This window comes from Pelecanus crispus, chromosome 2 (assembly GCF_030463565.1).
Source record: "Pelecanus crispus isolate bPelCri1 chromosome 2, bPelCri1.pri, whole genome shotgun sequence".
Lineage (NCBI taxonomy): Eukaryota > Metazoa > Chordata > Aves > Pelecaniformes > Pelecanidae > Pelecanus > Pelecanus crispus.
This window is the reverse complement of record NC_134644.1, coordinates 136279455-136304912: the sequence shown is the minus strand read 5'-3', so window position 1 is coordinate 136304912 and position 25458 is coordinate 136279455. Positions and strand designations below refer to the sequence as shown.

At 46.5% G+C, this 25458-nt stretch overlaps 1 protein-coding gene and 5 non-coding genes across 6 annotated transcripts in view; 3 read left to right on the top strand and 3 right to left on the bottom strand.

Moving 5' to 3' along the window:
- The first annotated feature begins 3331 nt into the window (after positions 1-3331).
- On the top strand, positions 3332-3404 carry TRNAR-ACG (transfer RNA arginine (anticodon ACG)). The gene has a single exon. It is a non-coding gene; the product is annotated as a tRNA-Arg (tRNA).
- Positions 3405-7293: 3889 nt separating this feature from the next.
- On the bottom strand, positions 7294-7383 carry TRNAY-GUA (transfer RNA tyrosine (anticodon GUA)). The gene is given in 2 exon segments: positions 7294-7329; positions 7347-7383. It is a non-coding gene; the product is annotated as a tRNA-Tyr (tRNA).
- A 136-nt stretch (positions 7384-7519) lies between these two features.
- TRNAR-ACG (transfer RNA arginine (anticodon ACG)) lies at positions 7520-7592 on the top strand. Its single transcript has one exon. It is a non-coding gene; the product is annotated as a tRNA-Arg (tRNA).
- Positions 7593-8814: 1222 nt separating this feature from the next.
- On the bottom strand, positions 8815-8887 carry TRNAR-ACG (transfer RNA arginine (anticodon ACG)). Its single transcript has one exon. It is a non-coding gene; the product is annotated as a tRNA-Arg (tRNA).
- A 203-nt stretch (positions 8888-9090) lies between these two features.
- TRNAY-GUA (transfer RNA tyrosine (anticodon GUA)) lies at positions 9091-9180 on the top strand. The gene is given in 2 exon segments: positions 9091-9127; positions 9145-9180. It is a non-coding gene; the product is annotated as a tRNA-Tyr (tRNA).
- Positions 9181-15167: 5987 nt separating this feature from the next.
- Positions 15168-25458, bottom strand: part of DNAJC5B (DnaJ heat shock protein family (Hsp40) member C5 beta) — a 64745-nt gene continuing 54454 nt past the window's right edge. The window contains exons 2-4 of the mRNA XM_075705841.1: positions 25083-25296; positions 20876-21050; positions 15168-15262 (exon numbers count right to left, since the gene is read on the bottom strand). Coding sequence (XP_075561956.1) covers positions 15168-15262; positions 20876-21050; positions 25083-25296 — 484 coding nt within the window. The remainder of the gene's footprint in view (positions 15263-20875; positions 21051-25082; positions 25297-25458) is intronic.

Below are 25458 nucleotides of genomic sequence, written 5' to 3'. Positions count from 1 at the left end.
GGGGCTTCTGTGGGGTTTGTTGGAGGACTTACGGTTTGGTGAAAGAACATGTGGTTCTTGCACCATGTGCTGAGCAAGAAGAAAGGAGAGAATCCCCCATCAGCCAGAACTGAACCAGCAATTTAAAAATTTGTAAAAACTACATATATTTGTAGCCTGCCTCACTGCCAGGAGAGCTATCAAACGAGGTTAGGAGCAGCCACTAAAGGTAGGCTTGGCATACTGTCAGGCACACCCATCCTTCCCTACCTGCCCACCCCTTTGTATCACCCCTTCTCATTTCCAGCTCTTACCTATGCTCATCCCCTCCCCAGGCCACTAGCCTGATTTCCCAGCTCTGGCTTCAGCTTTCTCCAGGCATGAGGATGGTTCCCTGCTTGACCAAGGTTTTGCCTCAAATCCTTATCTTGGCTGCAGCCCTGTCCTGGGTTTGAGCAGGGACCCTCTCACTGGGACCCGTTTTCTGAATTGCAGGGCACCACAACACAGCTGGTTTTGCACACAGTATGTGCTCTGTTAGCCAAAACTGAGTGGCCTTGTTTGCTCAGAGCAATGCTCTTAGAAGTGCATGGAAATCTGAAAAACCACTCTTTTCTAACATCATCCTTCGTCCCATCATGGCAGCAGGGGTAACATCCCTGGGATCTCTCAGCGAATACGTGGGAGCCCTCTATCCTGCCTGGCCCAGGCATGCGGTGGATCATCTCTCTGGCTGCCAACTGGAGGAATAAGTGCAAGTCCAAGCTGCCCAACTAGAAAAAGGCACTACCCCCACCCCCGCAAACTCCTGCTTGCAATTACACTCTTCCTGTTGTTATATGCCCACCAGCCATTTGGACACACACCCTTTAATTCACTTTGTGTTTTTTCAAGACTAATGTGGAGGAAAAAACCAAAACCCATCTGCAAAAGTGGAGCTATTTGCAAGTCTCTGCTTATGAAGGAGCTGCTCCCCTCTGTTCTTACCCCTCTGCACTGGCCTGGGGCAATCAGGAGGAATTTGGCCTCGTCTTCACCGCCCACCTTACTAGCACCTGCGAAAAATAGAGAGAGCAAGAAGGAAAATGAAGAGACGGTGGAAATAACAGATCGAAAATGAGGTGTCTGTGGATGCAGACAGCGGCTCTACCTCTCACCTGCTGGATATCTTCTCCAATTCTCACACCTTGCTCCCACTCCATGTCTTCTGCTTCATTGTCTCAGCACGACGCTCCTCCTTCGGGCTGCAGTTTGACAAGGAACTGCAGGCGGCTGAGCTGCTCTGGCCAGCGGGACGGGGCAGCCTGTACCTCTCACCTTCCTCGTGCTGGCCCCAGCTGCAAGGTCTGGTCCCCTCGTTTGCACCACCTGAGCCGATTCACCTCACCAACCCTTAGAAAATTACCCGCTGCTTTTCTGGACTATCAAGTTGGCTCAGGTGCTGGGAGTGACCACGGACCACCAGAGCAGGGACAAAGCAAGTTGTGTAGCTGAGCACAGTGGAGAAGAGAGGAGGAGAAGTGAGGCCTCATTACTTAGGAGCAAGGAGCTGCGAAACTGGCCTCATCCTCCTTTCAAACTTCACCCTCAACATCCTTGTTGTTATCCAGAATGCAATACCTTCAGTACCCCACAAGATGGTCCATGACTTGAAGGAGCGCTCACAAGCAAGTCAAGCCAAAGGCCATCATTTATCACAGTAGCCTGGCAAAATCACTGCTGCTGAGGGAGGTACGGTAGCAACGTGCGTTCAGATAAGGTTGCAGTGATTAACGTCTGTCTCCAATAGCTCCTGGCATTTTCCCTGGCAGCAGGTTAGTTAGGTGAATCCCATCCTCCTCCTAAGGAACGGAAAGAAGAGTCATTCATGTTTTTCCATGCTCCCTAACATCCAAAGCTGGCTAACTGGTTTTTTTTTGTTGTCGTTAGCCTAATAAAGCTAGGGCTAAATATAAAGAGTTTGTTTTCAGTAGCTGGGATCTCTCTGGTACAGACCTGTTTATGACAGCCTGAATGGACAAGTGTCAGGCCAGAAATCAAACAGCAATCAAAGGCTATCATTGGAAAGAACACAGCAGCTCACTGACACCCAGGTTGCCATCAGTGATGGGCCAACACATTTGGCTGCTGTAAGGTCAGTGAAGGGCTCAGAAAAGCAGGCAGCAAGTGTCACCAGGAAGTCCTGAGGCTGAATCCAAAATGTTACTAATCTGTGAGGTGTTCCCTGGCTCTCCTTGGAAAAGCAAAACTTAACTTTGCATCTGATTGACAAGGGAAAACTGGAAAACAAGTTCTGGGATGTTGTGGCCTTTGCGGAGCATACCAAGTGACCAAGACCACAGCCACTGGGGCACTGGTCTCCTTCCTGAAGCACCAACATGGTGCTTTGTATGGATTCAAAGGCAAAGCCCATCTTGGCAGTCCCAAGAGAACTGTCTGAGCTGCAGGAAGAAAACATGGGGTACAGACCAAGAGTAGCTCAGAGCTTGGGGCAGGAGCTAACAGGCAGGCGTGAGTCAGGCACATCGTAACGGGAGAGGTATCGCTGGGACAGCGGAGTGGGGGTTACCTGGAAGACAAGGTGCTGATGCTATCTTGGTACCTTCAGAGCTGCCCTTATCCCTCGGAACAGATCAGCTCTGCGCCGCACCACACAGCCTGTGCCAGCCCTGCGGGCCTCCTCTGTCTGCTCTGGGGTCCTTATGCAGAGGCAGGACCACGCATGGGGTGAAGGCTACAAGGCTCTTCTGCTACAGCATCATGGAAGCAGAGGCAGATCCCACCTCCCTCTCCCAGCAGCTGGAATTCCTCCTGCAGACACCATGGGAGCAGCCAGGCTCTGCTGGCCCCAGGGGCTGCTGGGGTTTGGGGGAACAGAGTTTATGAGCGGAGGGGCATGACATAACTCCCAGCATTTGGGAACGGGATGGTATGATGATGTTTTTCTTTTTTTCCTCTCGCCATAGATATTGCAGCAGGTGACATGATGTGACTTGTTCCCAGCTTGTGCTTGCAAAGCTCTTCATCAACGTGGAACAACATCAGATACGGAGCTTGGACCCGGACGCCGGTGGGAAAAATGGGATTTCCACCGCACAGCTTCCACCCGCTGCTGGAGAATTTCAGTTTCCCTCCCCGTCCCCCCGCACAGAACAACAACGCAGCAAAGATTAGGGATGGGAGCAGCACCGGAGACCTAATGCTCGGCGATCAGGGTGTGTAGGACTTTGCTCCTGCCCTGCAGCCCCCAATTTTGGCAGTGTTGGGCGTCGGGGCCGCCCCACTCGGCTGGCCCCGAGTGGGGCGGCCCCGACGCCCAACAACACCCGCGTTGCCCCCTTGCCACCGCTAGGGGCCAGTGGCGCAATGGATAACGCGTCTGACTACGGATCAGAAGATTGTAGGTTCGACTCCTGCCTGGCTCGATAGTATCACTTTTACACCCCAGCTCTCGCCTTCCCGGCCTGCGTTTCCCCTGAGGTTCCCACCCAATTGGGCATAGATGGGTGAGAAAAAAAAAAAAAAAACAAAACAAAAAAACTCACCAAAAAACCAGTTAGAAAGCTGGAGGTGAGGAATTCCTCGTTAAGCAATTTGTTTAATTAAATTGGTAGCCATACATCCTGCTCAGCATCCCTGGGAGGCTTCAGCTGGGTCAACTCGGCTTCCAAAGAGATTCATTTTGAAAAGATCTTGCTTATTACAGGGATCTTTCCCAACCCCACTGGGAATCTCCAGCACCCAAGTCTATTCCCAGCATCTTCCATTTTTCCACTGTCACGCTCCAGCTTGGCTGACGCTGGAGGATGTCTGCTCATCCAGCTCCTGCTGCTGAAACGAGGTAGGTTTGGCTGCTCTGGGGAACGTCCTGGGGAGCTAAAAATCATGGCTAAGTGCCCAGGACATCAGTCAAGGGAGCTGCCGTTAGCCAAGTGATAGCTGGATAGATACGGTGACCCTGAAATCCCACTTAACTCAAGCCAGGTGAAGAGTAGGTATGTGTGTGTGTGTTACGATAGATGCGTGTGTTTACGATATTCAAAATAGATACACTGACAAGAGTACCTAAGTCAAGAAATAATAAAGTTTCAGATACTAACAAAATCAGGAAAGGTGTTCTCTCATTTCCAGGGTTTCCCTACCGGCGTGATCAGCAGGACATCTTATCCGTGCACATGCCACATACCTCAAACTGCATCCATCAGCCAGCACCTCATCATATGGTAACATTTTCACCATCTCTCCTTTGAAATCCTCCAGGCAGTCTGAAAATTTTTATCCTCATACTCTTCATTCTCCTGAGATCTCTTCCCTTCCCTTCCCTTCCCTTCCCTTCCCTTCCCTTCCCTTCCCTTCCCTTCCCTTCCCTTCCCTTCCCTTCCCTTCCCTTCCCTTCCCTTCCCTTCCCTTCCCTTCCCTTCCCTTCCCTTCCCTTCCCTTCCCTTCCCTTCCCTTCCCTTCCCTTCCCTTCCCTTCCCTTCCCTTCCCTTCCCTTCCCTTCCCTTCCCTTCCCTTCCCTTCCCCAGGAGAAGAGACAGCTTTTGCTTGAAATGCAAACAACCCTTTTCTTACAACATAGGAGCTGAAAATTTCTTTTTGTTGGAGTGGGTGTCCCCTCCTGTACCCATCAGGCCATTTAACAACCCCCAATCCATCTGTCTGCCTGGCCACCTCACTCTAGTGACACAGTGTATCAAAGTGAAATGTCTGATGAACGGGGTTTTTATGATCTCTAGCATCTTTCGTTATTAAGTGATACAAATGATTGAATAGGACACACGTGCACGCTCGTTATTGGCCCTTGTTGGAGACCAGATACAGAAACAATTAAGCACTTGCAGGTGATCGGACGCCAATACTTTGCTCCTAAATGAAGTATTTAGCAAGCTACACTATCATCCAAGCACTGAATAGGTTATTATTGTAGTAAAAAGCATTTAGTGCATTTAAATACATGAGCATGTCCTAGAAGAGTGGGAAGCTGAGCCAAGCAGGTACATTAATGTAACAAGGCCATAGCTCAACAGGCAGAATAGTTGTTTAGTGTACAGCAAGTCCTGAGATCAGTGCCTACATTTTTCTGGGGTTTGAGTTTTGGATTTGTTTTTTTTCCTTTTGTTTTTCCTGGCTTTCATTCTGTCGTATTTTTATCTTTTTTTTTTTTTCTTTTTCTCTGCCTTCCTTTTCACTTACAGGTAATACTGTTATGCAGAAATGCAAGCATGTCAATACTTTCTGGGTAGGTGGGAGAGAAAAAAATGTCTCAGCGATGGAGATGGAGGGGGAAAGGAGATGGTCCCTTCTCCAGAAGAAACTCTGGGTGTGCTTTGGTTTTGTGAGCTATCCTTTAGGTCAAGGAACAAGGAGTGCCACTGAATGAGTGAAAAGGAGTGAAGGAGTTTACATAAGCTTCTGCAAAAAGTAGCAGTAGAGTCATTTATTTAGGAAGGAGTGAATCTTAACCAAGAAAAAAATCAGTCTTGTAGCCCTGGATGGAGTCTGTGCCCTGTCTCACACCGGGGAGTGGCAAAAGGATGCGCTTTTGGACTGTGGATTCAGATTTGACTGCTAGCGTGTGCAAACATGTAAGATAGCAGACACCTAAGGAAATGGACGTCTTCCCTTAATTTCTGCTCACCAGGGGTGCCCCTGTTCCCTGCTGGGTAGGCTTTTCATGCTGGATTTCTCCTGAGATTGTTCCTGAGAGGGGTGCACTGCACCACGCTGGAAGAAAAGGCTCATGTGTGTGTCCATGTGCAGGCACAAAAATATACTAGTTAATAGAGAGGTAGCCAGGACCAGGGACGTAAGGCACAAAGCGTGTACCTTCAGAGCAGAAGCTTGCAGGTCTGACTCCTGCTGAGCTTCATAAACCAGTTTCCCTGCTGATAATCTTGCTTGCACTCTATTCCCACAGACAGTCGGTCTTCCTCGCTCTCAAAGCTGAAATCTACCCCAGAAAAACACTCTCACGCAGAGAAGACTCATTCTGGGTTCTTCTGAAGGAGAAAACTTCCATTCTTCCCCTGCTATGCAGACGGACTTGGCTGCCTTCAGACACGTTTACTCTCTCCAAGCCAGGAGTCACTGCCAAGTGTGTTTTTCTGCACACCACGTAGCACCTGTGATGAAAAAGAAGACTTGAAGGGAAAAGGAGAGGCAATACAACAGAATAGAAAACAGGAAAAAAAAAAGCAGAGTATGAGTGCTGGCCCTGTTATATACAACATCCTAAGCAAGCCCATGTCCTTCTGCATGAAATCTTTTCTGTATAAAGTACCCCTATGCCTTCTCCCACTGCTCCACCTTCTTCTTGATCGTCCTGTGTACCCCTTTATGGCACAACCAAAGGCCAAGACCAAGCTTCACATCCGTCACCTCAAGTCAAGAGACCATGGAGCACTTCTGCCCACTCCCATCAGCCAGGATGCTCAAAGCTCACGTCCATAAGGATTATTTGGCACCATATAAAGCAAAATCAGTAAGGGTTATTTGGCACCACATAAAGCAACATGCAAAATGAGGAGAACCTGTCCGGAGCTGAACAGGCACCCCAAGGATCACCCTGGAAACGAAGACCTAATGAAACTAGCCAAGATTGACCTAAAAAGGTCTAATTTTTTGGCTTCAGATAGGATAATGCCAAACAGATATAATAATTATGATAATAATATATTACTATTATTAAATAATTTATTATTACTGTAATAATAATATATTATTACTAATAATATTACTACTAATAATAATATTAACACAGAAAACAATGAAGCACTTCCAAAAGTGTCACTGCAACACGGGTTTCAATGTTTACTGCAGGGCTGCCCCCTTTTTGCAGTATCTTCTTTTTTTTTTCCTCCCCAAAAAAGGGAGAGATGTGAGCTGCTTACGTATGACATGTGTTTGAGAGCAGCCTTGCTGTGCAGTTGAATGAAAAGCGTGTGCTTTTGCAAAACCCCATTTTTGACATCTCTAAAGGCTGTGCAGCGTGGAAAAGAAGAGCTTGCAACGAGGTGAGGCGAGGAAGGCATCCCCGGTGATTAGATTTGAGAATGCTCCACGGCTTTGGAGCAGCCGCAATCTGTGGCTGCATTGCAAGGTTACTATGAAAAGTGGTTCATGTTGGCACGAGTAAATTAGGGGAGGTCGCTCATCAGGGCTGCTAAGGTTCAGACGTTACATTACATGGCAGGCCGGGGAGAGAGGCGGAGGGGCGGCAGCGGCGGCCGCGCCCCGTCCATCACGGAGCGGCCGAAAAAGTCAAATTTCTCCAAGGAGAGGGAAGAAGAAGCAGGGGGAAAAAAAGTGAGCTTCTCCTTCGAGCCGGAATCGAACCAGCGACCTAAGGATTCCCGCGGGCCGCGCCTCTACAGTCCTCCGCTCTACCAGCTGAGCTATCGAAGGGAGCTGGCGGTCGCCGCCCAGCGGCCGCCCCAGGTGCCGCCCCGGCATCCGCGCACGCCCGGAGGGGGCGGGGCCGGGCCCGAGCCAGGGGCGCGCTGCGCTGAGCGGGCCGCGCCCCGGCCCTGCGCCGCGTGCGGGGCCAGTGGCGCAATGGATAACGCGTCTGACTACGGATCAGAAGATTGTAGGTTCGACTCCTGCCTGGCTCGGGCCGTTCTTTTTGGCGCACCCGCCCCTCGCCTCGCCTATGCCGTGCTTTGAGGGAAAACCCGAGCGGCCGTAGCCCCTCTCCCTCCCCGGTGGGAACCAAAACCTCAGCGCGCTTACGTGGAAGCTTGCAGAGCACGGTGCCCTCAGATGGGCCCCCTTTTCCCTTTTAAACAGACGTCTCCCAAGTTATGTGTTCTCCAGAGAGCGTTCCAGGTACAGCTCCCAGTGACTGTTACACGAGTGTGAGCAACAAGCGGAAAAATGAGGGTCTCAAGGACGTTGCATGGGGTGGTGGGGTGCCCTTTCCTTGTGCCGCCTCTCGCCCGTCTGCACATCCCCGTGTCGTGACTGTCACCAGCGCCACTCGCAGACAGAGCAAAGTGAAGGACGGCGATTCCAAACCTTAGCAGCACTGATGAGCGACCTCCCTTATTTATTCGTAACAACATGAACCACTTTTCATAGTAACCTTGCAATGCAGCCACAGATTGCGGCTGCTCCAAAGCCATGGAGCGTTCTCAAATCTATTCACCGGGGATGCCTTCCTCGCCTCGCCTGGTTGCAAGCTCTTCTTTCCACGTTGCATAGCCTTTAGAGACCTTCAAAAATGGGTTTTTGCAAAATTACATGCTTTTCATTCAACAGCACAACAAGGGTGGTCTCTCACTTCTCAAGGCTAATGGATAATGACTATGAAAATTATAGAATCATGGAATTGTTTAGGTTGGAAAAGACTTTTAAGGTCATCTAGTCCAACCATTAACCTAACACTACCAAGTCCACCACTAAACCAATTAAGGGTAGAGTCTTCATCACAGCAGTGGTGCTTGCTGCCTTCAGTGACCTCATGGTTCTTTTCTGTGATGTCATTCGTAAGACTAACCATACTGCGTCAGGCCAATGACGAGCACACTGCTCCTCTCCTCGGGCCTAAAGGATTTTCCCCCATGTAAGTCACTTGGATGTTAATTGGGTTAATTTGGTGGCACCATTAATGCATTTAATGAGATGCGTATTTAGACGGTCAGGAAAAGTTTAAGCCTAGCTGCTGTTTTATACTCTCTACCGTTGTCATTTTTGCTTTGGGAGACAGAGTAATCCCATGGCGTGCCGGCAGCGTACATGGCGTTAAATTATGAGCTCAGACGAATAAACGATCCCCGCCGTCAGAGTACAGCGGCAACGGGGACGTATGAAAGGAAAAAGAGGGAAAAAGCGAATCGAGCCAGGCAGGAGTCGAACCTACAATCTTCTGATCCGTAGTCAGACGCGTTATCCATTGCGCCACTGGCCCCGCACGCGGATTATTATCCTCGCTCTCCTGTAGGGCCCCACACGCGCCCGGCCCCGCCCCATCCAGGCCCCGCCCCCTGGCCCCGCCCCGCCCCGCGCCCCGGCCAGGGCTGGTGCCCGCCCCCGGAGCCGCCCGCCCCGCGCATGCGCCGAGCCGAGGCGCGCTGGGTTCTTCCTGCCTGGCGCAGGGTTACTTACCAGCTCCCTTCGATAGCTCAGCTGGTAGAGCGGAGGACTGTAGAGGCGCGGCCTGCGGGAATCCTTAGGTCGCTGGTTCGATTCCGGCTCGAAGGAGAAGCTCAGTTTTTTTTTCCTTTCTTCCCCCCTCCCTTGCAAAGTGCTTTTAAAAAGGTGTTCTTTAACCAGTTGCAGATACCCGTTGTTTTTCCTCTCAGAGATGCAGCTGCGCTGCAAAGCGAGCCTCTTCGGCTGTGACTCGCTGGCTTTCAGCAGGAGCTGTTGCTGCGGGAGCGCAGGACGCCTGCTGCGTGGCTGCCAACACCTGGTTAATTTTTAAAGGGAAGAAGAAACATAGATGTTGTTCTTACTCCAACTTACCACAAACCCTCACAAAGCAAGTCAGTGCAGGAGGATACCTGTTGAGATCCCTTCGTCTCATCACAGTTAATTAGGATGTTGAAATTCTGAGTTGTGGTTTTGTTTTTTTTTTTTCCCTAAACCTCCTCTCCCCAAAATGTCTAGACGCTGTTTTTCCAGAATAAGGAAGTACCTATACATTTACATACCTCCACAATAGGAATACATTTCCAAACCCAGCCAGGTGCTACTTAGCACGTGCTATCTCTCTCCACTAGCGGGAAATGGCGTGTCTTTACCAGCATCTTTCTGAGATTATCTTCTAGGTGTCACCTACCACACAGTTGTCCCATCCTGCTGCCTTCCCAGCCCTGGGACGGGTGACATTGGCACAAAGGACTGAGTCCTCTTGTTTGAAACTCCTCTACCCGTTCATCCCTCTCAAAGTGAAAGGAGATAGATGCTGGATGCAATTTCGCTGACTTTAGTTCATGGAGAGAAAGAAGGGGATTACTCTCATGTGCGGTCTTTCTCCCTGCTTTGTAACAGCACAACAAACCTTTTCTGTAGAAAATGATAGCATAGAAAAAGAAATCAGTGATTTTAACTGTGCGTGCTTCATCATTTCTCTTTAATGATTTTATTCTAAAAAGAGGCAAAAATGTAATTCGTTTTGACTGCAAGCATGCCCATACTTTGGGTACTAATTCTTAGGGAAGGTAAGCAATGAAATTAAATTACATACAATTATGTTTGATGTTTTTTGGATTAAGCAGAGCAGCTTATCCCATGAACTTGATGTCGGGAGAAAAATGCGCAAACTACCTAAATGACTGGGTATGTTGATGGCAGGCCTAAATCTCTGGTGATTTTTCTTCCATTCAGTATTTTGAGTAAGCCTGGGTATGAGTTAATATCTAAGCATGCAGAAGGACAGCTCTTTGAGAACACATCCAGCCAAAACAGTTGCCCCTTGACCATTTTTCAAACGCTTGGTCTTCTGTGGTCACAGAGACTGGATACCATCCTGGTGAGGAAATATTCCTGTCCCGTAGCAGGCCTGGACTATCTGGCGCTCTGCGCTGCCTCTTGGACAGCTGCAAAACTCCCAAGTGAGATGTCGGCCCCAGGGAAGTTGACGAGGCATCTGCCATTGACCTCAGCAGCACCACGGTTTCACTCTCTGCACGCACTCTTTGCTGGGGGAAATCGTTCCGTATAGGAGCTGATGCCAGTAAAACTACTGCATTATATCACTTCATCACACTGCTGAATTTTTTTATGTAGACAAGCGTTCTGCATTATAAAAAGGATTTGCAATGTGCGGCTATAGCTCTGGCTGCTTTGCATAGGTAGGTGCATCTGCTGCAATCCAAGTTCCTCTTTGGGGAAACTCCAAGTTGCAGCTTGCCACTTGTCAAGGTGCAAAGCAGGGACAGCTGTCTCAACAGCTTTTCTAGCTGTTACTGGAATGAAGTTGTTGATAGTGTGGAAAAGTAAAGGGAGTGCTACAATTCATACATGCAACCTTTATTAGTCCGAGTGGTTGACAGCAAGGTAGATTTCAATATATAGTACTTTTCATATAAATAAATGCAGCAAAACAAAACAAAATTTTAAGGATCTGTACATTTTGAGAAGATTAATGGGTGTGCAACTGGACTTTACACAGAAACAGAACATGGAAGCATAGCTATGATCACGTTAGGAACTTTTCTGAAAAGCAAACAAATGAGTAAAATCACATTGAAAAGCTAAGTCCTGAAATCCTTATTCATCCTTTCTCCACGTGTCCTCAGAATAGCTAGTCCTGACAGCAGTGAGAGAAGCAAATGCTCTGGTACTCTGAAAACTAAGTTTCCTCTTTGGAATTAAACCATGGGTTCAGACACTCAGATTTTTAAGCTGCAAGGCCTGGTGCACCCAATCAGAGCCTTGGTCGTGGGTTTGTTCTGGGGTTTTTGGCTAACTGAGATAATACATTGTGGCTTTTCTGTACAGATCCCCATGTCAGGAAAAGGGCTTTGCAAACATGCGGCAGCTTGTCCATCTTTGCACCACACTGCGAGATCGAGTCATAAATCTTTCCCAAGAAAAATCTATAATTTAGAAAGAGTGAATAAGAACCACATGACTTACGGTATATCTCGAGCCCATGAAGGTAATTTCCTTGATTTCAGTAAACTTTGGCTCTGGCCCATAGAGTGGGGTCCAGAGGGACATCAAAGGTGTTGCATGTGAAAAAAATTCCCCAATTGCTTTTGCTAATCTGGGATTTACCCTTCCCTCCCTGGCTTTATGCCTGATCTATAGCTGGTTTTGAAATCAAGGGTGCAATTCCCAGTGACTTCCACGGGAGCAGGCAAAGGCATTTCACACGGGAAAGTGTTCCACATATAATGTGTAGCTTTACACTAGACTTTTCTCCAAATGCCTTTTCCATCTCTGCTGGAAATAGTCAGTACGTGGCATGTGCACACTTTCACAGTGAATGCCTCCACCAGACTAAAACTTAAGAAACCACTTAGCCTGCCGATTTGTCGCGTACTACGTGCCCTCCCTACTGCTTCGTTGAGTGATAACATCTTACACCAGAGTAAACACCGTGCAAAAGGGAATAGCGAGGAAAGCCAACAGATGTGTGCGTACGGGTGCGTGCGCTGGGGTGAGTGGGTGCTGCTGTCCCCCGGCACGTACCCGGTGGACTGCGCCCTGCCCGTCCGGCAGCAGTAGCACCCCCAGGCACATGCCGTCTGATCCGGCCACCTGGCAGGAAGATTTGCTGCGCTCGGCTGCCACTGGGAACGTGCCTTCTGGGGTCACATCTCCACAGCGGCAGGGATGGTGTCACCGGCTGCCCTCCCCTGGGACCATCGGGATGGATGGGCACATCCGTGGATGTGGCACTGGGCATGCACTCATTGCGTACCATGCACATGCGTGTCCCTTGTGCCGTGCATGTGCTGTGCCCTGCATGGCCCCTGCCAGGTCCTGCTCAATATTTTGGGGATGGAGGGACCCATCTGGCCATGGTGAGGGGTTTTTGCTGCAGCAGGTTCCCCTGCAGAAGGGTCTTCTCTGAGCCATGGGGGCATATGTGGCTGGGAGTGCTTATGTGCGTGCTAGGGGGGCATCTCCCATGTGAGAGTCTCTGGATTTGGGACCAAAAAGTGGCAGGGGGGCTTTGCCCCCCCAGGGAATGTGGGTCACCCCACCATGCCATGATAGGGGTCGCACGCAGAATTTGCTCCAACCAGGGTTCCCTGAAACAAGTTGCCCAGAGAGGTAGTGGAGGCCCCATCCCTAGAAACCTTCAAGGTCAGGTTGGACGGGGCTCTGAGCAACCTGATCTGGTTAAAGCTGTCCCTGCTCACTGCAGGGGGTTGGGCTGGATGACCTCTAAAGGTCCCTTCCAACCCAAAGCATTCTGTGATTCTATGATTCTATGATCCCCCTGGCACTGCTGGGCAGGCAGGATGGTGGTCTGGATTTACGTACATATGAGTGGCCTCCAAAATCATTTGCAAGACGCAACTGAGGACAAAGAAGAGCCCATGGATAGGAGCAGAGCGAGCGCCTGTCCACAGCCGCAGCCATGGTGGGACTTCCCTTCTTCTCTGAAGCAGAAAACTAGGGCTATTTCTGAGGGCAATGTGAGCATTAGCTGGCCCCAGTGCCTGCGCCTGGGAAGCAGGTATATAACCTGAACTGGAAATAATGGCTTTTAAAATGTCCGTGTGTTATGGGAACTTTAAAGAAATATTAAAAGTACTATTTCTTGACTTTGGAGTTATAGCTAGTGCGATGAAACACACTGTTTTCCCATATATCTAGCTGCCACTGAATGACATTTGATGTGAAAGGTGAGAATAGAAGGAAGACAATAATGTTTCACAACTGCAGAATCCAATTTTAAGGAAGGGAATAACACTTTTGACTAGCTATATATTCACTGGTCTATATAATTTACTGGTACATTATGTCCCCCTTTGGACCGCAGCACTGTGATTAAAGGAGCAAAAGGAGCAAATGCACAGAACTGACAATGATTGTTGTAACATGATCAATGAAGAGAAATTCAGCTGTCTAACACTTAAACTACTATGTCAAACCAGTGAAGTGCTAAGTTTAAGATCTCAGAGGTATTTCTTTAGCTCTTACAAATTAGAGGCCTAATTTCTTCATGCTGGCTTTAGCGACACCACACATATCTCCACTGAGTTGTGCAGCGGTACACCTGAACGTACATCTCATCCCTACCTCTTTATTTAAAATCATGCCATGTGCTCTTAAATCATGCCATGTGCACGTGTAGACGTGGCACTTTGGGACATGGTTTAGTGGGCATGGTGGTGTTGGATTGATGGTTGGACTGACGATCTTAGAGGTCCTTTCCAACCTTAGTCATTCCTAGTTTTTACTTTCATTAAAAAATTAATCCAGCCATCAAGCCAGGAAACATGAAATTAATTATTACTCTACCCTTAATTAGTTTAGTGGTGGACTTGGTCGTGTTAGGCTAATGAACTTGATGATCTTAAAGGTTAGGTTGAACTTGAAGATCGTGAAGGTCTTTTCCAACCGAAACGATTCTATGATTCTATAAAGCCCCTGTGCCTGAGGCAGAGGGGAGGACCCTGGCTCACCCCCATGAGCCGGGCTGTGAGGAGGACAGTCGCTCCTCTGCCGCTTTCCTGCCCTGCCAAGTCCTTGCTGCTCCTGCAGCCGCGGAGCCGGTGCTGGTGCGATGGCTCCTAGCCCAGTGCCAGCGGGGCAGCGGGGCTGGCAGCCAGGGGCACGGTGGCATAAGCAAGCCGGCAGAAAGCTGTTGGCTGGGAACCAATTTCCAGCAGATTGCAGCTGCAGCCAGAGAAGCCGGGGCAGCCTGGCATGGGTGGCAGACCCATCCAGGCTGCAAAGGGGGAACTTTGCCATGGGACTGTCACCAGCTACGGGGAGAGGAGAGAGGCTCTGGGGCAGCCCGGGGCCAGCCTCCCGCTCCGTAGGGTGTTTGCCCATCATCTCCTGGGTTTGCAGCTTGTGCAGGGGAGGACGCAGAGCCTATACGTGTGCTTCTGGTGCTGGATGAGGCTCCTGGATTTAGAGTGACCTGCGTTGTGACCACCAGCAGAATGATCCCCGAGCACTTTCTCCTGGCTTAGGTTTATAATTGCCAGGGCTGGGCCCCAGCAAGCCGCTAGCTGCTTTCCAAAGAACGTTTCCTCTCTGGGAAGGACAGCCCTGTCTGCCTTGCTACTGGCTTTCCCTCTGAGGTCTGCTAAAGAGCATTCCAGGGCTCCCTCGCAGGAACATTTCACATCCAGCAAAACTGCTGCATGTGAGGAGCGTTCCCTGGGCAGGGAGAGACGGAGCCGGTGTGTCTGGAGAGGGACTTGGGACTGTGGGAGGTGAAACCTCAGCTGAGGGCTGGGAGGAGAGCAATCATACCAAACAGAATATTATTAGAGGGAAAGACCACACCAAGCCTGGCAGTTTGAAGCTTTGAGAGACCAGCGTGCTGGTCTATTCAAGCTCTGTACTGGCCATAGGTATCTCCTTGCAGAGTGTGGATATCAACCTACTTGAAGTGGCCTAGAGGGAGATTCTGCCTTGATAAGAAATTACTCTCAGGTTACTCTTGATTAGCTTAAAGACAAGTGCAAATACAGGCTTTGCAGCTTATCACGTGTTTTTTCTCACTGTGACACTCAGTGGCAAGCACCAACAGCTTGTATTTGACCGCTCTAGGAGTCTGTGCGATAGCTCCGCTGGCTGTCCCCTATTAGCTGTGTCTTCTCAGTTGCGTTAGTCGGCTGAAGCACGATAGGAGTTTCTCCATCTAAATTGGGGAGGAAGACAAAAATTACTTTAAGACCTCTTCATTTTCTACCAAAGTCAGATTTCTTGTTAGCACCACAACATTTCGTCTGCTGTTCTGCCTACAGCTTAATCTTGGCTTCACGGACAGCTGTGTGTGTACTGAAGAGGCAGCAATGCGCACACCGAGTCTACAAATGCTCTTACTCCTTGTCCACGTGTAATGGCAGATTTCTGGGTGACTATTGCTATTGTTATTAAACAGGACATTAGTTGTATCTGGTGCTTTGCAGAGATTGCAAGATAAGGGTCCTTGCTTGTTCCAATTGCAAGTGCTTGTTCCTGCAAATGTCTGAATATAATGAGTGCTGTTGTGAGTCAGCAAGCACTAACCTTGACAGCGTTCGCGAGGATGGGCCAGAAATGAGTCTTGAAGAAGGCAAAGTTTACAGTAAAGAAAGAAGAGAGTTAAAAGGAAAAAAAATGCATGAGCAGTAATTTACTTGAGAGGCAAGAGATCATATATATCCTGAAAGCCAGCTAGTTAATAAAAATGTTAAATTGCATTTTGAAGTCTTATGTAATATATACACAATAGGATTTTGAGAATTACTGCTTTAATGAGTTTGGAACTGCCAAAAACTCATCACTATATAAATCCTTACCGCTTTGTACTTTCTCATTCCATGCAGTTATGTGTTTGGTTTCCCAATATATCTGTAAAAAAACTACTTGTTGTAGAGTGGAGGAAAGTGAAGTCTTTATAGAGCTCCCTGACGGCTGTTGTGTTCCCTCTGATAATGAACAAGGTTTGGCTGCCCTTCTCCTGGGCCTCTTTCCAACCCACCATTTTTTTTTGGGGGGGGAGGAGGGGACTCAAGACTCAGAGACTGACTTTTAAAGGTTCAGCCATCGCAGTGAAGTGTTTTCATATGAAAAATTTTGGATTATCTATATCTTGATACTAGCACAGCCTTCACAGTAATTGAATACAAATTGACTTTTTTTGCCAAATGACCGAATGTTCAGAAAAAAACCTCATCTGACATTTCCTCCTGTTTACATGACAGTTGATGGGATGAATCATGGGCAAAAGATGTAACATACAGGAGTAACTTAACCCAGAGCAGGAATCTAATTGCATGCCATACGGCTTCCCCTCAGTGGGGGTAGAACAACTTTGACTCTGTCAAGGTGAAAGGCAAGAATGATGAAATGCCAAGCAGCTTCTCTGTATGGGCAATTCTGTATTTAGGCACAAGGTCAAAGACAGACATGTTTCATAACTTCTGAAAAAATATGAGTAATTAATGCTTAGAGCTCAGCTCGGACGCAGATTAGTTTGGCAGTTCCAATCCATTTTTAAGTTGCGATCTATTTTCTAGATTTCTGAGCAGCAGTCCCTCCCACCTTCTGCTGCCTCCAAGTTGTTCATTTTAAGGAAGATCGTTGATGGAGGGCAGAAGCTAGCGGTTCATTTTGCCGTGATACCCAGATGTGCAAGAAGAGAATAGGACCCACTGCAGATCTGTCGCATTGCTTCCAGATGATCTGCAGGCAGTTCTGGGCTGACACCTTCCCCAAGTATTTTGCTGCCCACACCCTTCTGAGATTTATGATGTTTTTGATCAGAACAGGGACCCATGGTATAATAAACTGTACAAATATAGCCTGCTAATGGAGAGCTGCAGAATGGAGGTGCGGCAGAATTCACAGTTTAAACTGCTTTCTATAGATAGCTCTTGCTCACTGTTCGCCTACATTGGTATCATATGGAGTGTGGAGGAGACAATGAAGTGCTAAAAACTTATTGCTTCTGAGTTGGGAAAGTATTTTGTTATTCAGGTTCTTTTTTTCTTTTTCTTTTTTTTTTTTTTTTTTTTTTTCTCCCAGATTTCATTTTCTAGTTGGTCTAGAAATGCTTTGCTTTGTTCTTACGATGGTAACCAAACAAGGGAGGAGAACAAACTTGCCAAACTGCTTGAGTGCATCATTACATCCTCAAGTACCAAGGCAATCCAAATTCCAACAGCACCTCCTCTGGGACCACAAAAACCAACAGAAGGTTTGCCATTGACTTCAGTGGAAGCAAAATCTGGCAACCTGCCCCCTGTGTGCAAGTGAAAATGATGAACCGTTGCATGTATCTGTGCTGCAGACGAGTGAGTGATAACTTCCCTCTGCCAGTGTATTTTTGCAGGTCACCTGTAACATCATGGCATGATACAACAAAAAATTGACACTTTTTTAATGTCATGTTTGAAACACTAAAAAATGTCATGTTTGATCTGAAACACTAAAAAATGTCATGTTTAAAATGTAATAATCCAAATGTAAGACTTACTTTGGAAAGTGATCATCCATTATATGTTAGGCCACAGTCCTCTGAGGTACATATCAATAGCCGTGAGAAGAAATCACTGTAACCTAAGTACTGGCCAGGGCTTGCAAATCCCTAAGTTCCTTTAGTTCTGATGGTCATGCTACCCATGGAAGTACATGCTATAAAACAAATCTCTCACAGGAGATATTCAACTAGCTGAGCACTAGAACTAGTCAAATATATTTGAATAAAACTTTCTTCTAGAAGAATATGCCATTTTATCAGAATCGAAGCCTTTGACATGATTGTCTTGATTTCAGTGACAACTCCCTTTGCCTTCACATTTTAGGGAAAGGATCACTGCCCTCACATCACTTTTTTTTCCCTAATAATTACGTTTTAGGGTATGTTAATTTGAGGAATGAAATAAACAGTGTAACACCTCAATTTTGTTAAAAAGAAATGTGAGGGACTGAAAATTATTACTGTTGTGCCAGCTCAAAAGATGAAGTCTAAATCTCTACTCCCACAACATGCATATTGCCTCTTCTGTGCAGTACGGCTGGCTCCAAGCAGCTCCCACTGAGCACAGCAACAACTGGTGGAGACTCCATCTCAGAGGTTTTTAGCATCAGGAATGCTGATGTTTTATCAATGTTGCATTCCTCAGAAAAGCAATGACTGACTATAAAATATCTGGATAAAATATGGCCTTAGCTTGAGAATCTACATTTTGACCTTAGCAAAAAAGTTCTGGCTAGCAATAATATAGATACTGGGGACAGCAGGAAGCAAAGAAATTAATTACCAGGTAGAATGCTCAGTCAGTGGGCAGAGGGCATGCGAAGAATTTGGATCCTAATAGGACTTCCTCTTCCAAAATGAAATCTGCTGCAGCAGTGATTACAGTTTGTTTCTGAATTACCTACAGGAGCATTTCTATTATTTACTTAAAGGAAGCCATGAGTATTCATTTCTATGGCTCAACATTTGAAAATGTCTGGTGGAAAAGCCCAATCTTTGCCATTCTAAGTCAGCTGCATCTTTTTGGCCAGTATCCCTAAAATTTGGGGGGGAGGGAGGGAGGAAGGAAGTGCAGTTTGAGCTGATTATCATTAATTTTTCTAAATGCAGTGTCTATTTTCCTTTCAGCTGCAGAAAAGATGCTCATGTTATCCTCTGTCATGAAGTTTTTACTTTTATTCCTGATATGTTGCTCTTTTTTCATCTAATTTTAAAATACAGAGAATTCTACTCTGCTGAGGGAAGCCAGTTTTGATTGGTAGGAAAATGTAGCAAGATTGAAGAGAAGGGTAGGAAAGCTAGAAATATAATTTTCTCTGGGCCCTACCTATATACTTAATATTGTCTTTAAAATACTTAAAACATGTAATTACACATTCTGTTAATTTTTCAGACTGGTGCTTTGCTAAAAATTTAAAATTATTTTTAAAAACTGGTATCTCGGTGAGACTTGGTGGGAATAAAGGGATGGGAAGGTGTCCTAAAATTACTGAATACCAATAAATACCACCTGTGCTGGAAGGAGGGAGAAATTTTTTTTCTGCCACTGGGGAATAATGTGCTGGATTTTGAGAGAGAGCATAATACATGCCAAATTACAAAAAAGTTAGAATTAAAAATTCTTATCCTTCAAAATTCCATCTTCATATTTCAAATTTGGCTTTGGTGTCATAGACCTATAAATATCAAGAACCATTTTAGATTTGCACTTTTCAGGTGCCTAATGTCATAGAGTATATTACTTTTTTTTTTTTTTCCTAAATAATGCATTGTGGTTATAAAGCTTTCACTAATAGTTTTTGTTGCCTTTGCAGAGACTGATCAAGTATGATCAATTTTTAAGCTGACTGTATTTACCTTGATACGCCTCTAGGCAAAACCAATTTAAAAACACCACCACACATTGGCATATCAGTTACATAAATAGCATTTGTTTCAACTACTACAAGTGTTTTGTTGCATATTTAAGGAAGGGTAAATTTGTGTGAGAAGCTGGGGGGAAAAAAGTCTTCCTGCTGAGGGAACATGACATTTGCAATCTGGCAGTGCTAATTTAAGCGTAATAAATGTAAGAATATAACAGCGTAAGACCTTCCATAACAATGGAAGAGAAAAAGAGTGAGCTGACTGCTTAGGTCCTTCCTCATAAAGAAGCGTAATCCTAATCATAGTTTATATAAATTTGTAACTGAAAAGTGGCTTAGGTCTTCCCCTGATACCTTGGCCTCTTATTGCTGGAGCAAGGAACATTGCCTCTCTCAGCTTGTCCTGCACGTGTCCAAATCTAACCAGTTTGAGATGTTTCTGCTTCCCCTGAAGATGAAGGCAAAACTCTGCCCTACTTCAACAGATTAGGACAGGGCTCTTTGTTCAAAAATATGTAACCCACGCTAGTGCTAAATTAGGAAATCTTCACTATCATCCTTTGGTATAGCCAAAAGCTGAGTGTGCAGCCAGGGGACGCAGCAAAGCGGGGAACAGAGGGTGGCTTCCTGAGAAGGGGGTCCTGCTGCCCCCAGCCCCTGTTCCCGGCCGGGCGCTCTTGCTCCCTTCTTTGAGCTGGCATTAGCACTTGGCCTACCCCACCGTGAAGCATAGCAGGGGGTTAAGCGGGCAGGGAACTACACACATTTTTTGAGAGGATTAGTTTTCACCTGGATCGCATCCAAGATCTGGCTCCTGGTAAGGCAGTACAACTGCTACCGCCAGTGCAGAAGAGAGCGAGCAGCTTGGGGGCTGGATGGGAGAGGGGCAGGACCGAGGCAGCTCCCGTGCAAGCTCTTTTAGATTACTGCACAACCCTGCTGTTGGAAACTTTGCATCTTTTCTTGAAGCCTCTTCTTGAATGGGTACAGTTGGCCCATCACAGTCAGTGATAAATTTTACATAAATAAAAAACGAATGACAGCTTATTCAGGCAGATCAGATGATAGCAAGCACCAGTCCAGGCAGAGCCCAATCTATAAGTACAGGATCTAGGATATGAAGCTACGTAGCCATGGGGATTAAAGGGCGAACATAGTCTCTTAAGATGAGCCCTGAGACTTCTAATGTTAAGTGTCTTGTAAGAGATACAGGAGGTATTGAATTGTTGGTGCCGTAAGTTTAGTTTTTCATTAACACACAACTTGGGAAGTTCATCAGGTCATGGTGTCAGCTGGAATGAATTGGCATGTCTCCACTGATGTCTGGAAGCAGCCTCAGCGTCGTGAGCAGAACATCTGCCCTACAGGCTTTAAAGATGGTTTTGAACAGCTTTGCCACACAGTAAGCCCCTATAATACACACCTCTTTCCATGTCGTTCTTAATTTGCTCTTCCAAATCTTCCGGAGACACACAAAAGTCCTGCTCTTCCCCTTCGGGTGCTTTGGTTTTACACTTTCCGCAGCAGCAGTTGAAGCAGCAGCAGAGGCAGCAGCAGAGGTAGCAGCCCGTCAGCAGGCCACAGACTGCAAACAGCCCCTGGGTTAAACACAGCGGCAGGAAAACCCCGTGAGCAATGACCTTCCTGAAACTCCTGGCAGCCTCTTACGGCTGAAGGCGGGTCGTCGAAGGAGCTGGGGTTCCCAAGTGCTTGGCACTCAGAGGAGACCAGCCACTGGCCAAGTGCCTAAACAAGGGCCAGATCTTCCAGAGTCCTCCTCACCCACCAGCTCCTGCTTGCCACTCAGGACCACGTCCACAAAGACGACACCAACCAACAGGCCCCCGCACGCTCAACTTTTGAAAGTCTGTCTTCAGCTGATGGCCCTCCGAAAAAAACTTCCAGGCGGTATGCAAAACCCCACCCACCTTAAAATGACTCATTTCCATCTTAAAAATGACTCATTTGCCGAAGATCATTTTCACAAACACTTATTTACTGGCAGGTTCTTGTCAATAACAAAGCCGAGAGAAAATGAAGCAAAGACACAGATGCATCCCACATGACTTTCTGCACTGAACTAAGGCATCCAAATTAGGACTGTAGCCCCCGTGGGCTCCCCACGTAGTCAATGGCAAATTGAAAGCCATTCCAGAGGGTGATTCAGCCCAGGGAGGATTTCACTTGGCCATTGGGGGTGTCTCTTTCTCTCCCCATTAGCCTGTGCAGGAGCACACAGGTGACAACTCCTAAATTAGACTCCTCGGGCTGTGGTTTCTCGATCTGGGGATTCAGGCAGCAAGAAGTTCCCACGTGCATCACTCTCTGCTCATTCCTGTCCCTGTGCCACAAAGCGTGGAGGCTTCAGCAGAGCCCGCACAGCTGCCTGAGGCCGAGACCAGAGATCTCAGCCAGATTCAACAGCCAAAAAACTTCAATTTACAGAGCTTTTCGTCCTCCAGACCAGGTCACTGGCCTGGGTTCACAGCACACCTCCACAGCTGCTCGCGCTGGGGGCTGCGTGCCGTGTTGTGGCAGCGGGATGGGGGGCTGCAGGAGGGGAGCCCTTAGCCTGGCATTGCCACCCCGTGCTCCATGGGTGCATGACGGTAGCCTGGCTCCTGACCCGGGGCGGATCCAGGCCTGTGCCGAGACATTTGTGGCAAAGGAGAAACCTCCACGTCATCGTGGACATAGTGGTGTAAGAGTAAAGGAAAGTCAGGGACGATCCTGAAAGGGGAATCAAGGTGGATATGTGGAACCCATATGTAAAGCCAGCCCATCGTTGTGGCCACCAGGTATATATATAAGGTAACTTGAAGGTGCAGCCAGACTTCAGCATTATAGTTATACAGTCTGCCCTTTACTAACAATTTGTTATACTCATGAGAAAACATGCTGCTGAGGAAGAAAGCAAGCACAAACGTCAGGATATTGTCAAACTTTGACAATGAAGCTATGTAAATAACAGTCAGTTAGGTATGCATGTCTCAGGCAATGTTAGTGGGGGCCGACTGGAGCATCTTTGAAGGTCATAAGACTATTTACATGCCTAATATTAATATAGGCACTTATCAAGAGTGAAAAAGGTGGTTTTAAATGAAAATAAGGACCCTGACTTACTCTTTTTAAATGTTTTCCTTCCAATGGGCATCCAGAACTGTTCTAAAGGCCGTAACCCCTAAAATAAGTTATCTGGCTGTTTATCATTTATGCCATAATGGAGAATAAATCACCACAACGGATACAATGAAAAAAGACAGAATAAAAGTGTATAGAGGGAAAAAATACTTGAGTTTATTCATGATACCTTAAATGTTTCAAGATTTCTCATGCTTATATTACCATAGTTGATAAATCAAGAATCAGTTTATTGATTTGATCAATAAACTGTCTTCATGGTAGAGGGAGAATTGCTTTTTGCTAAAACAGTTACACGAACAATGCCTATGCCTGCCGGTGGAGAAGCAGTTAAAAGTTCCCATTACCCTTGTCAGTATGTTCCCAGTTTAATATGCCTGCTAAGAAGTCTGTCACTCTGAAAAAAAGTAATTTTCACTTTGCATTTCTCCTTTCATTTGAGTTTCTTTACTTCTAATGATATACCTCCTCACAGGTGTCGGATTTTCTGAGTGTGAGTGTGATAGGGAAGACAATTTACCAGGAAAGTTCATAGTTGAAGAGGAAGGTACCGAGTGAAAGCTGTGGTCCCTACTGTCTTCTACTGGAATGGAGGAAATTACGGATCCAGAGGTCAGCTGCAGATGATGGCTCAGACTCAAATAGTATTATGATGGCCAATATAAGAATCTGAAACTGACCCAGCATTTGTGCATGAGTTAAAAAGAGATGAGGAATAGTGAGCTCAGCTTGCAAAAAACACTTCGTGGCCTGTTTATGTTTTGGAGGTGGCAAGATTTTGGGTTGGGGGAAGGATAGAGAGACCACCTGTGACAATCCTCAGATGAGTCTGTATGCATATTTTGGATTTTTTGCACAGAATTCTTAAAAACCAGGAAGCAGTGATTACTTTTGCTGGGATATTCAGCATATCTTGTCTCACCTCTGGGGTACAGCTTCCTTGAAAGAATCCACACATTCCTCCTTTAGCTGTTAGAGACTTACTAGCTTCTCTCTGCACTCTCCAGTGCTCTCCTCATGAGTCAAAGCCACAAAGGTTATTTCTGTTCCTGGTTTTCTAACCACAGAGGATTTTATACTTCATAAAACCTCCATTAAAGATCGGTAAGCAGAAGAGGAAATAAAAGCTAGAAAAGCAGCAAACAGTGAAGAAAACCTGGTTTAGCAAGACCGTTAAAGGAGTCAAATACTGCTGCTCTCTCAGCTCTAAGGCGATGCTTGCTGACCTCTGAACTGTGACAAAGAGGCCGAAGGAGAGTGTGGACAGCAAAGGAAAGGGAATGATCCAGCAGGAGAAGACAGCGGTTGTCCAGCCTGCAGCAGGAGTCAGCTACAGCAGCTGCGGGCAGGCAGCCTGCAGCCTGCTTCTGAGGGTGCACCTGTGCCTCTCTGCGTTCCTTAGTTTCAATTCACTGCTCTGCATTTGAGCAGCTTCCGTCTCATCCCGATTCAGCAGACAAATTATGGCTTCTCAGACCCGCAACTTGCCCAAGTGACTTCCCAGTCTGGAAGGGGACTGTGGGGCAGTGAAGCACTAGCCTGATCCGTGTGGAACACAGGAATCCATGTTCACGGTTCTCAGATCAAAGCTGTCACAGTGTGATTGCCTCACACAGTACAGATCATTTTCCTGTGTACTCCAGGAGAGTCCTTGCTTTCCTGTGCTTCTGTTGCTGGATATAGGTGGGGACAGCATGGATTTTGCACATTTGCAATTCTGTTGGTTTGTTACATTTCTGTAACTTTTCCATATTTGCTGAAACACTCGCATCTGACATATGCAAACATCAGAGGACACCAGTGACATAGGAGAACACATGAACACAACTCCTTTAAAACTAGAACAGCCCATGATGTGTTTTTCCTTGAGCAGCATGCCAGTTTTTGATGTACCATTCTCTTCCTTTCCTACTCTCTTCCTCCACTCCACCCTTCTCACCTTTTCTTCTGCTTCCTTTCTCTCACCCCCTCACCAGGGCACATATATGACACCATAGTCACAGAGTGTTATGTATTATTATTGCTTACTTACGCTGTGTGCTATATATAGCAAAGAACACAGCTAAATTTGTACTGTAATAACTTATTAACTGGTTGTCACATAAGTAGGACTTCTCATTTTTGAACAATGAGTCATTTTTATTTAGTCATTACTGGAAAGAAAGTCAAAATTAACCTGGAGCACTAGATTCAAATCTAATTAATGTCTGAAAATGTTACAAAACATGCACTCTATTTAACTATTTACCAAGTTAGAAAGAAAAAGAAAACATTCTATAGTAGCACCATTCTGAGCTGATGTTACATTCTGCCACTGTTGATTTTCCAGATAATATTGCTGTTTAATTAAGCTTTTAGTAGTGGTTTAGATTCAGATCCTACTGTTTGTTAAGCCTGCAGAGAGACCATGTTATTCAAGTGGTTTCTTATGTACGTAATTGTCTGTGTGCATTGTAACACTCGATTTCCAACAGAAAATAACAGCTTACCTTTGCCCACCAGCTTGAGAGCATGAAGTAGGTGTTAACATTTTCCTCACCAAACTGTTCTGCCACATAGAGCCCTAATGATCCGTACTTGTCATATATGTTTCGCTTGGACAGATCAATCAGCGTTGCATGAGCATTGTTGATCTCTTTAAATTTTTCTGCAGCCTCTGGATTGTCTGGATTCTTGTCGGGATGATATTTCAGAGCCAGTTTTCTTAAACATGGAAAAAAAAAAACAGAAGAAAAATAAATAATCTGTATGTGTGCATGTATACAGACATTTACAAAGCATTACAAAACATTTTAGTAGAGAGATAATAATTCTGAACAGTGTGTCCAGACTTCTTTTTTCCGGCTCTGATGTACTCAGTGGAAG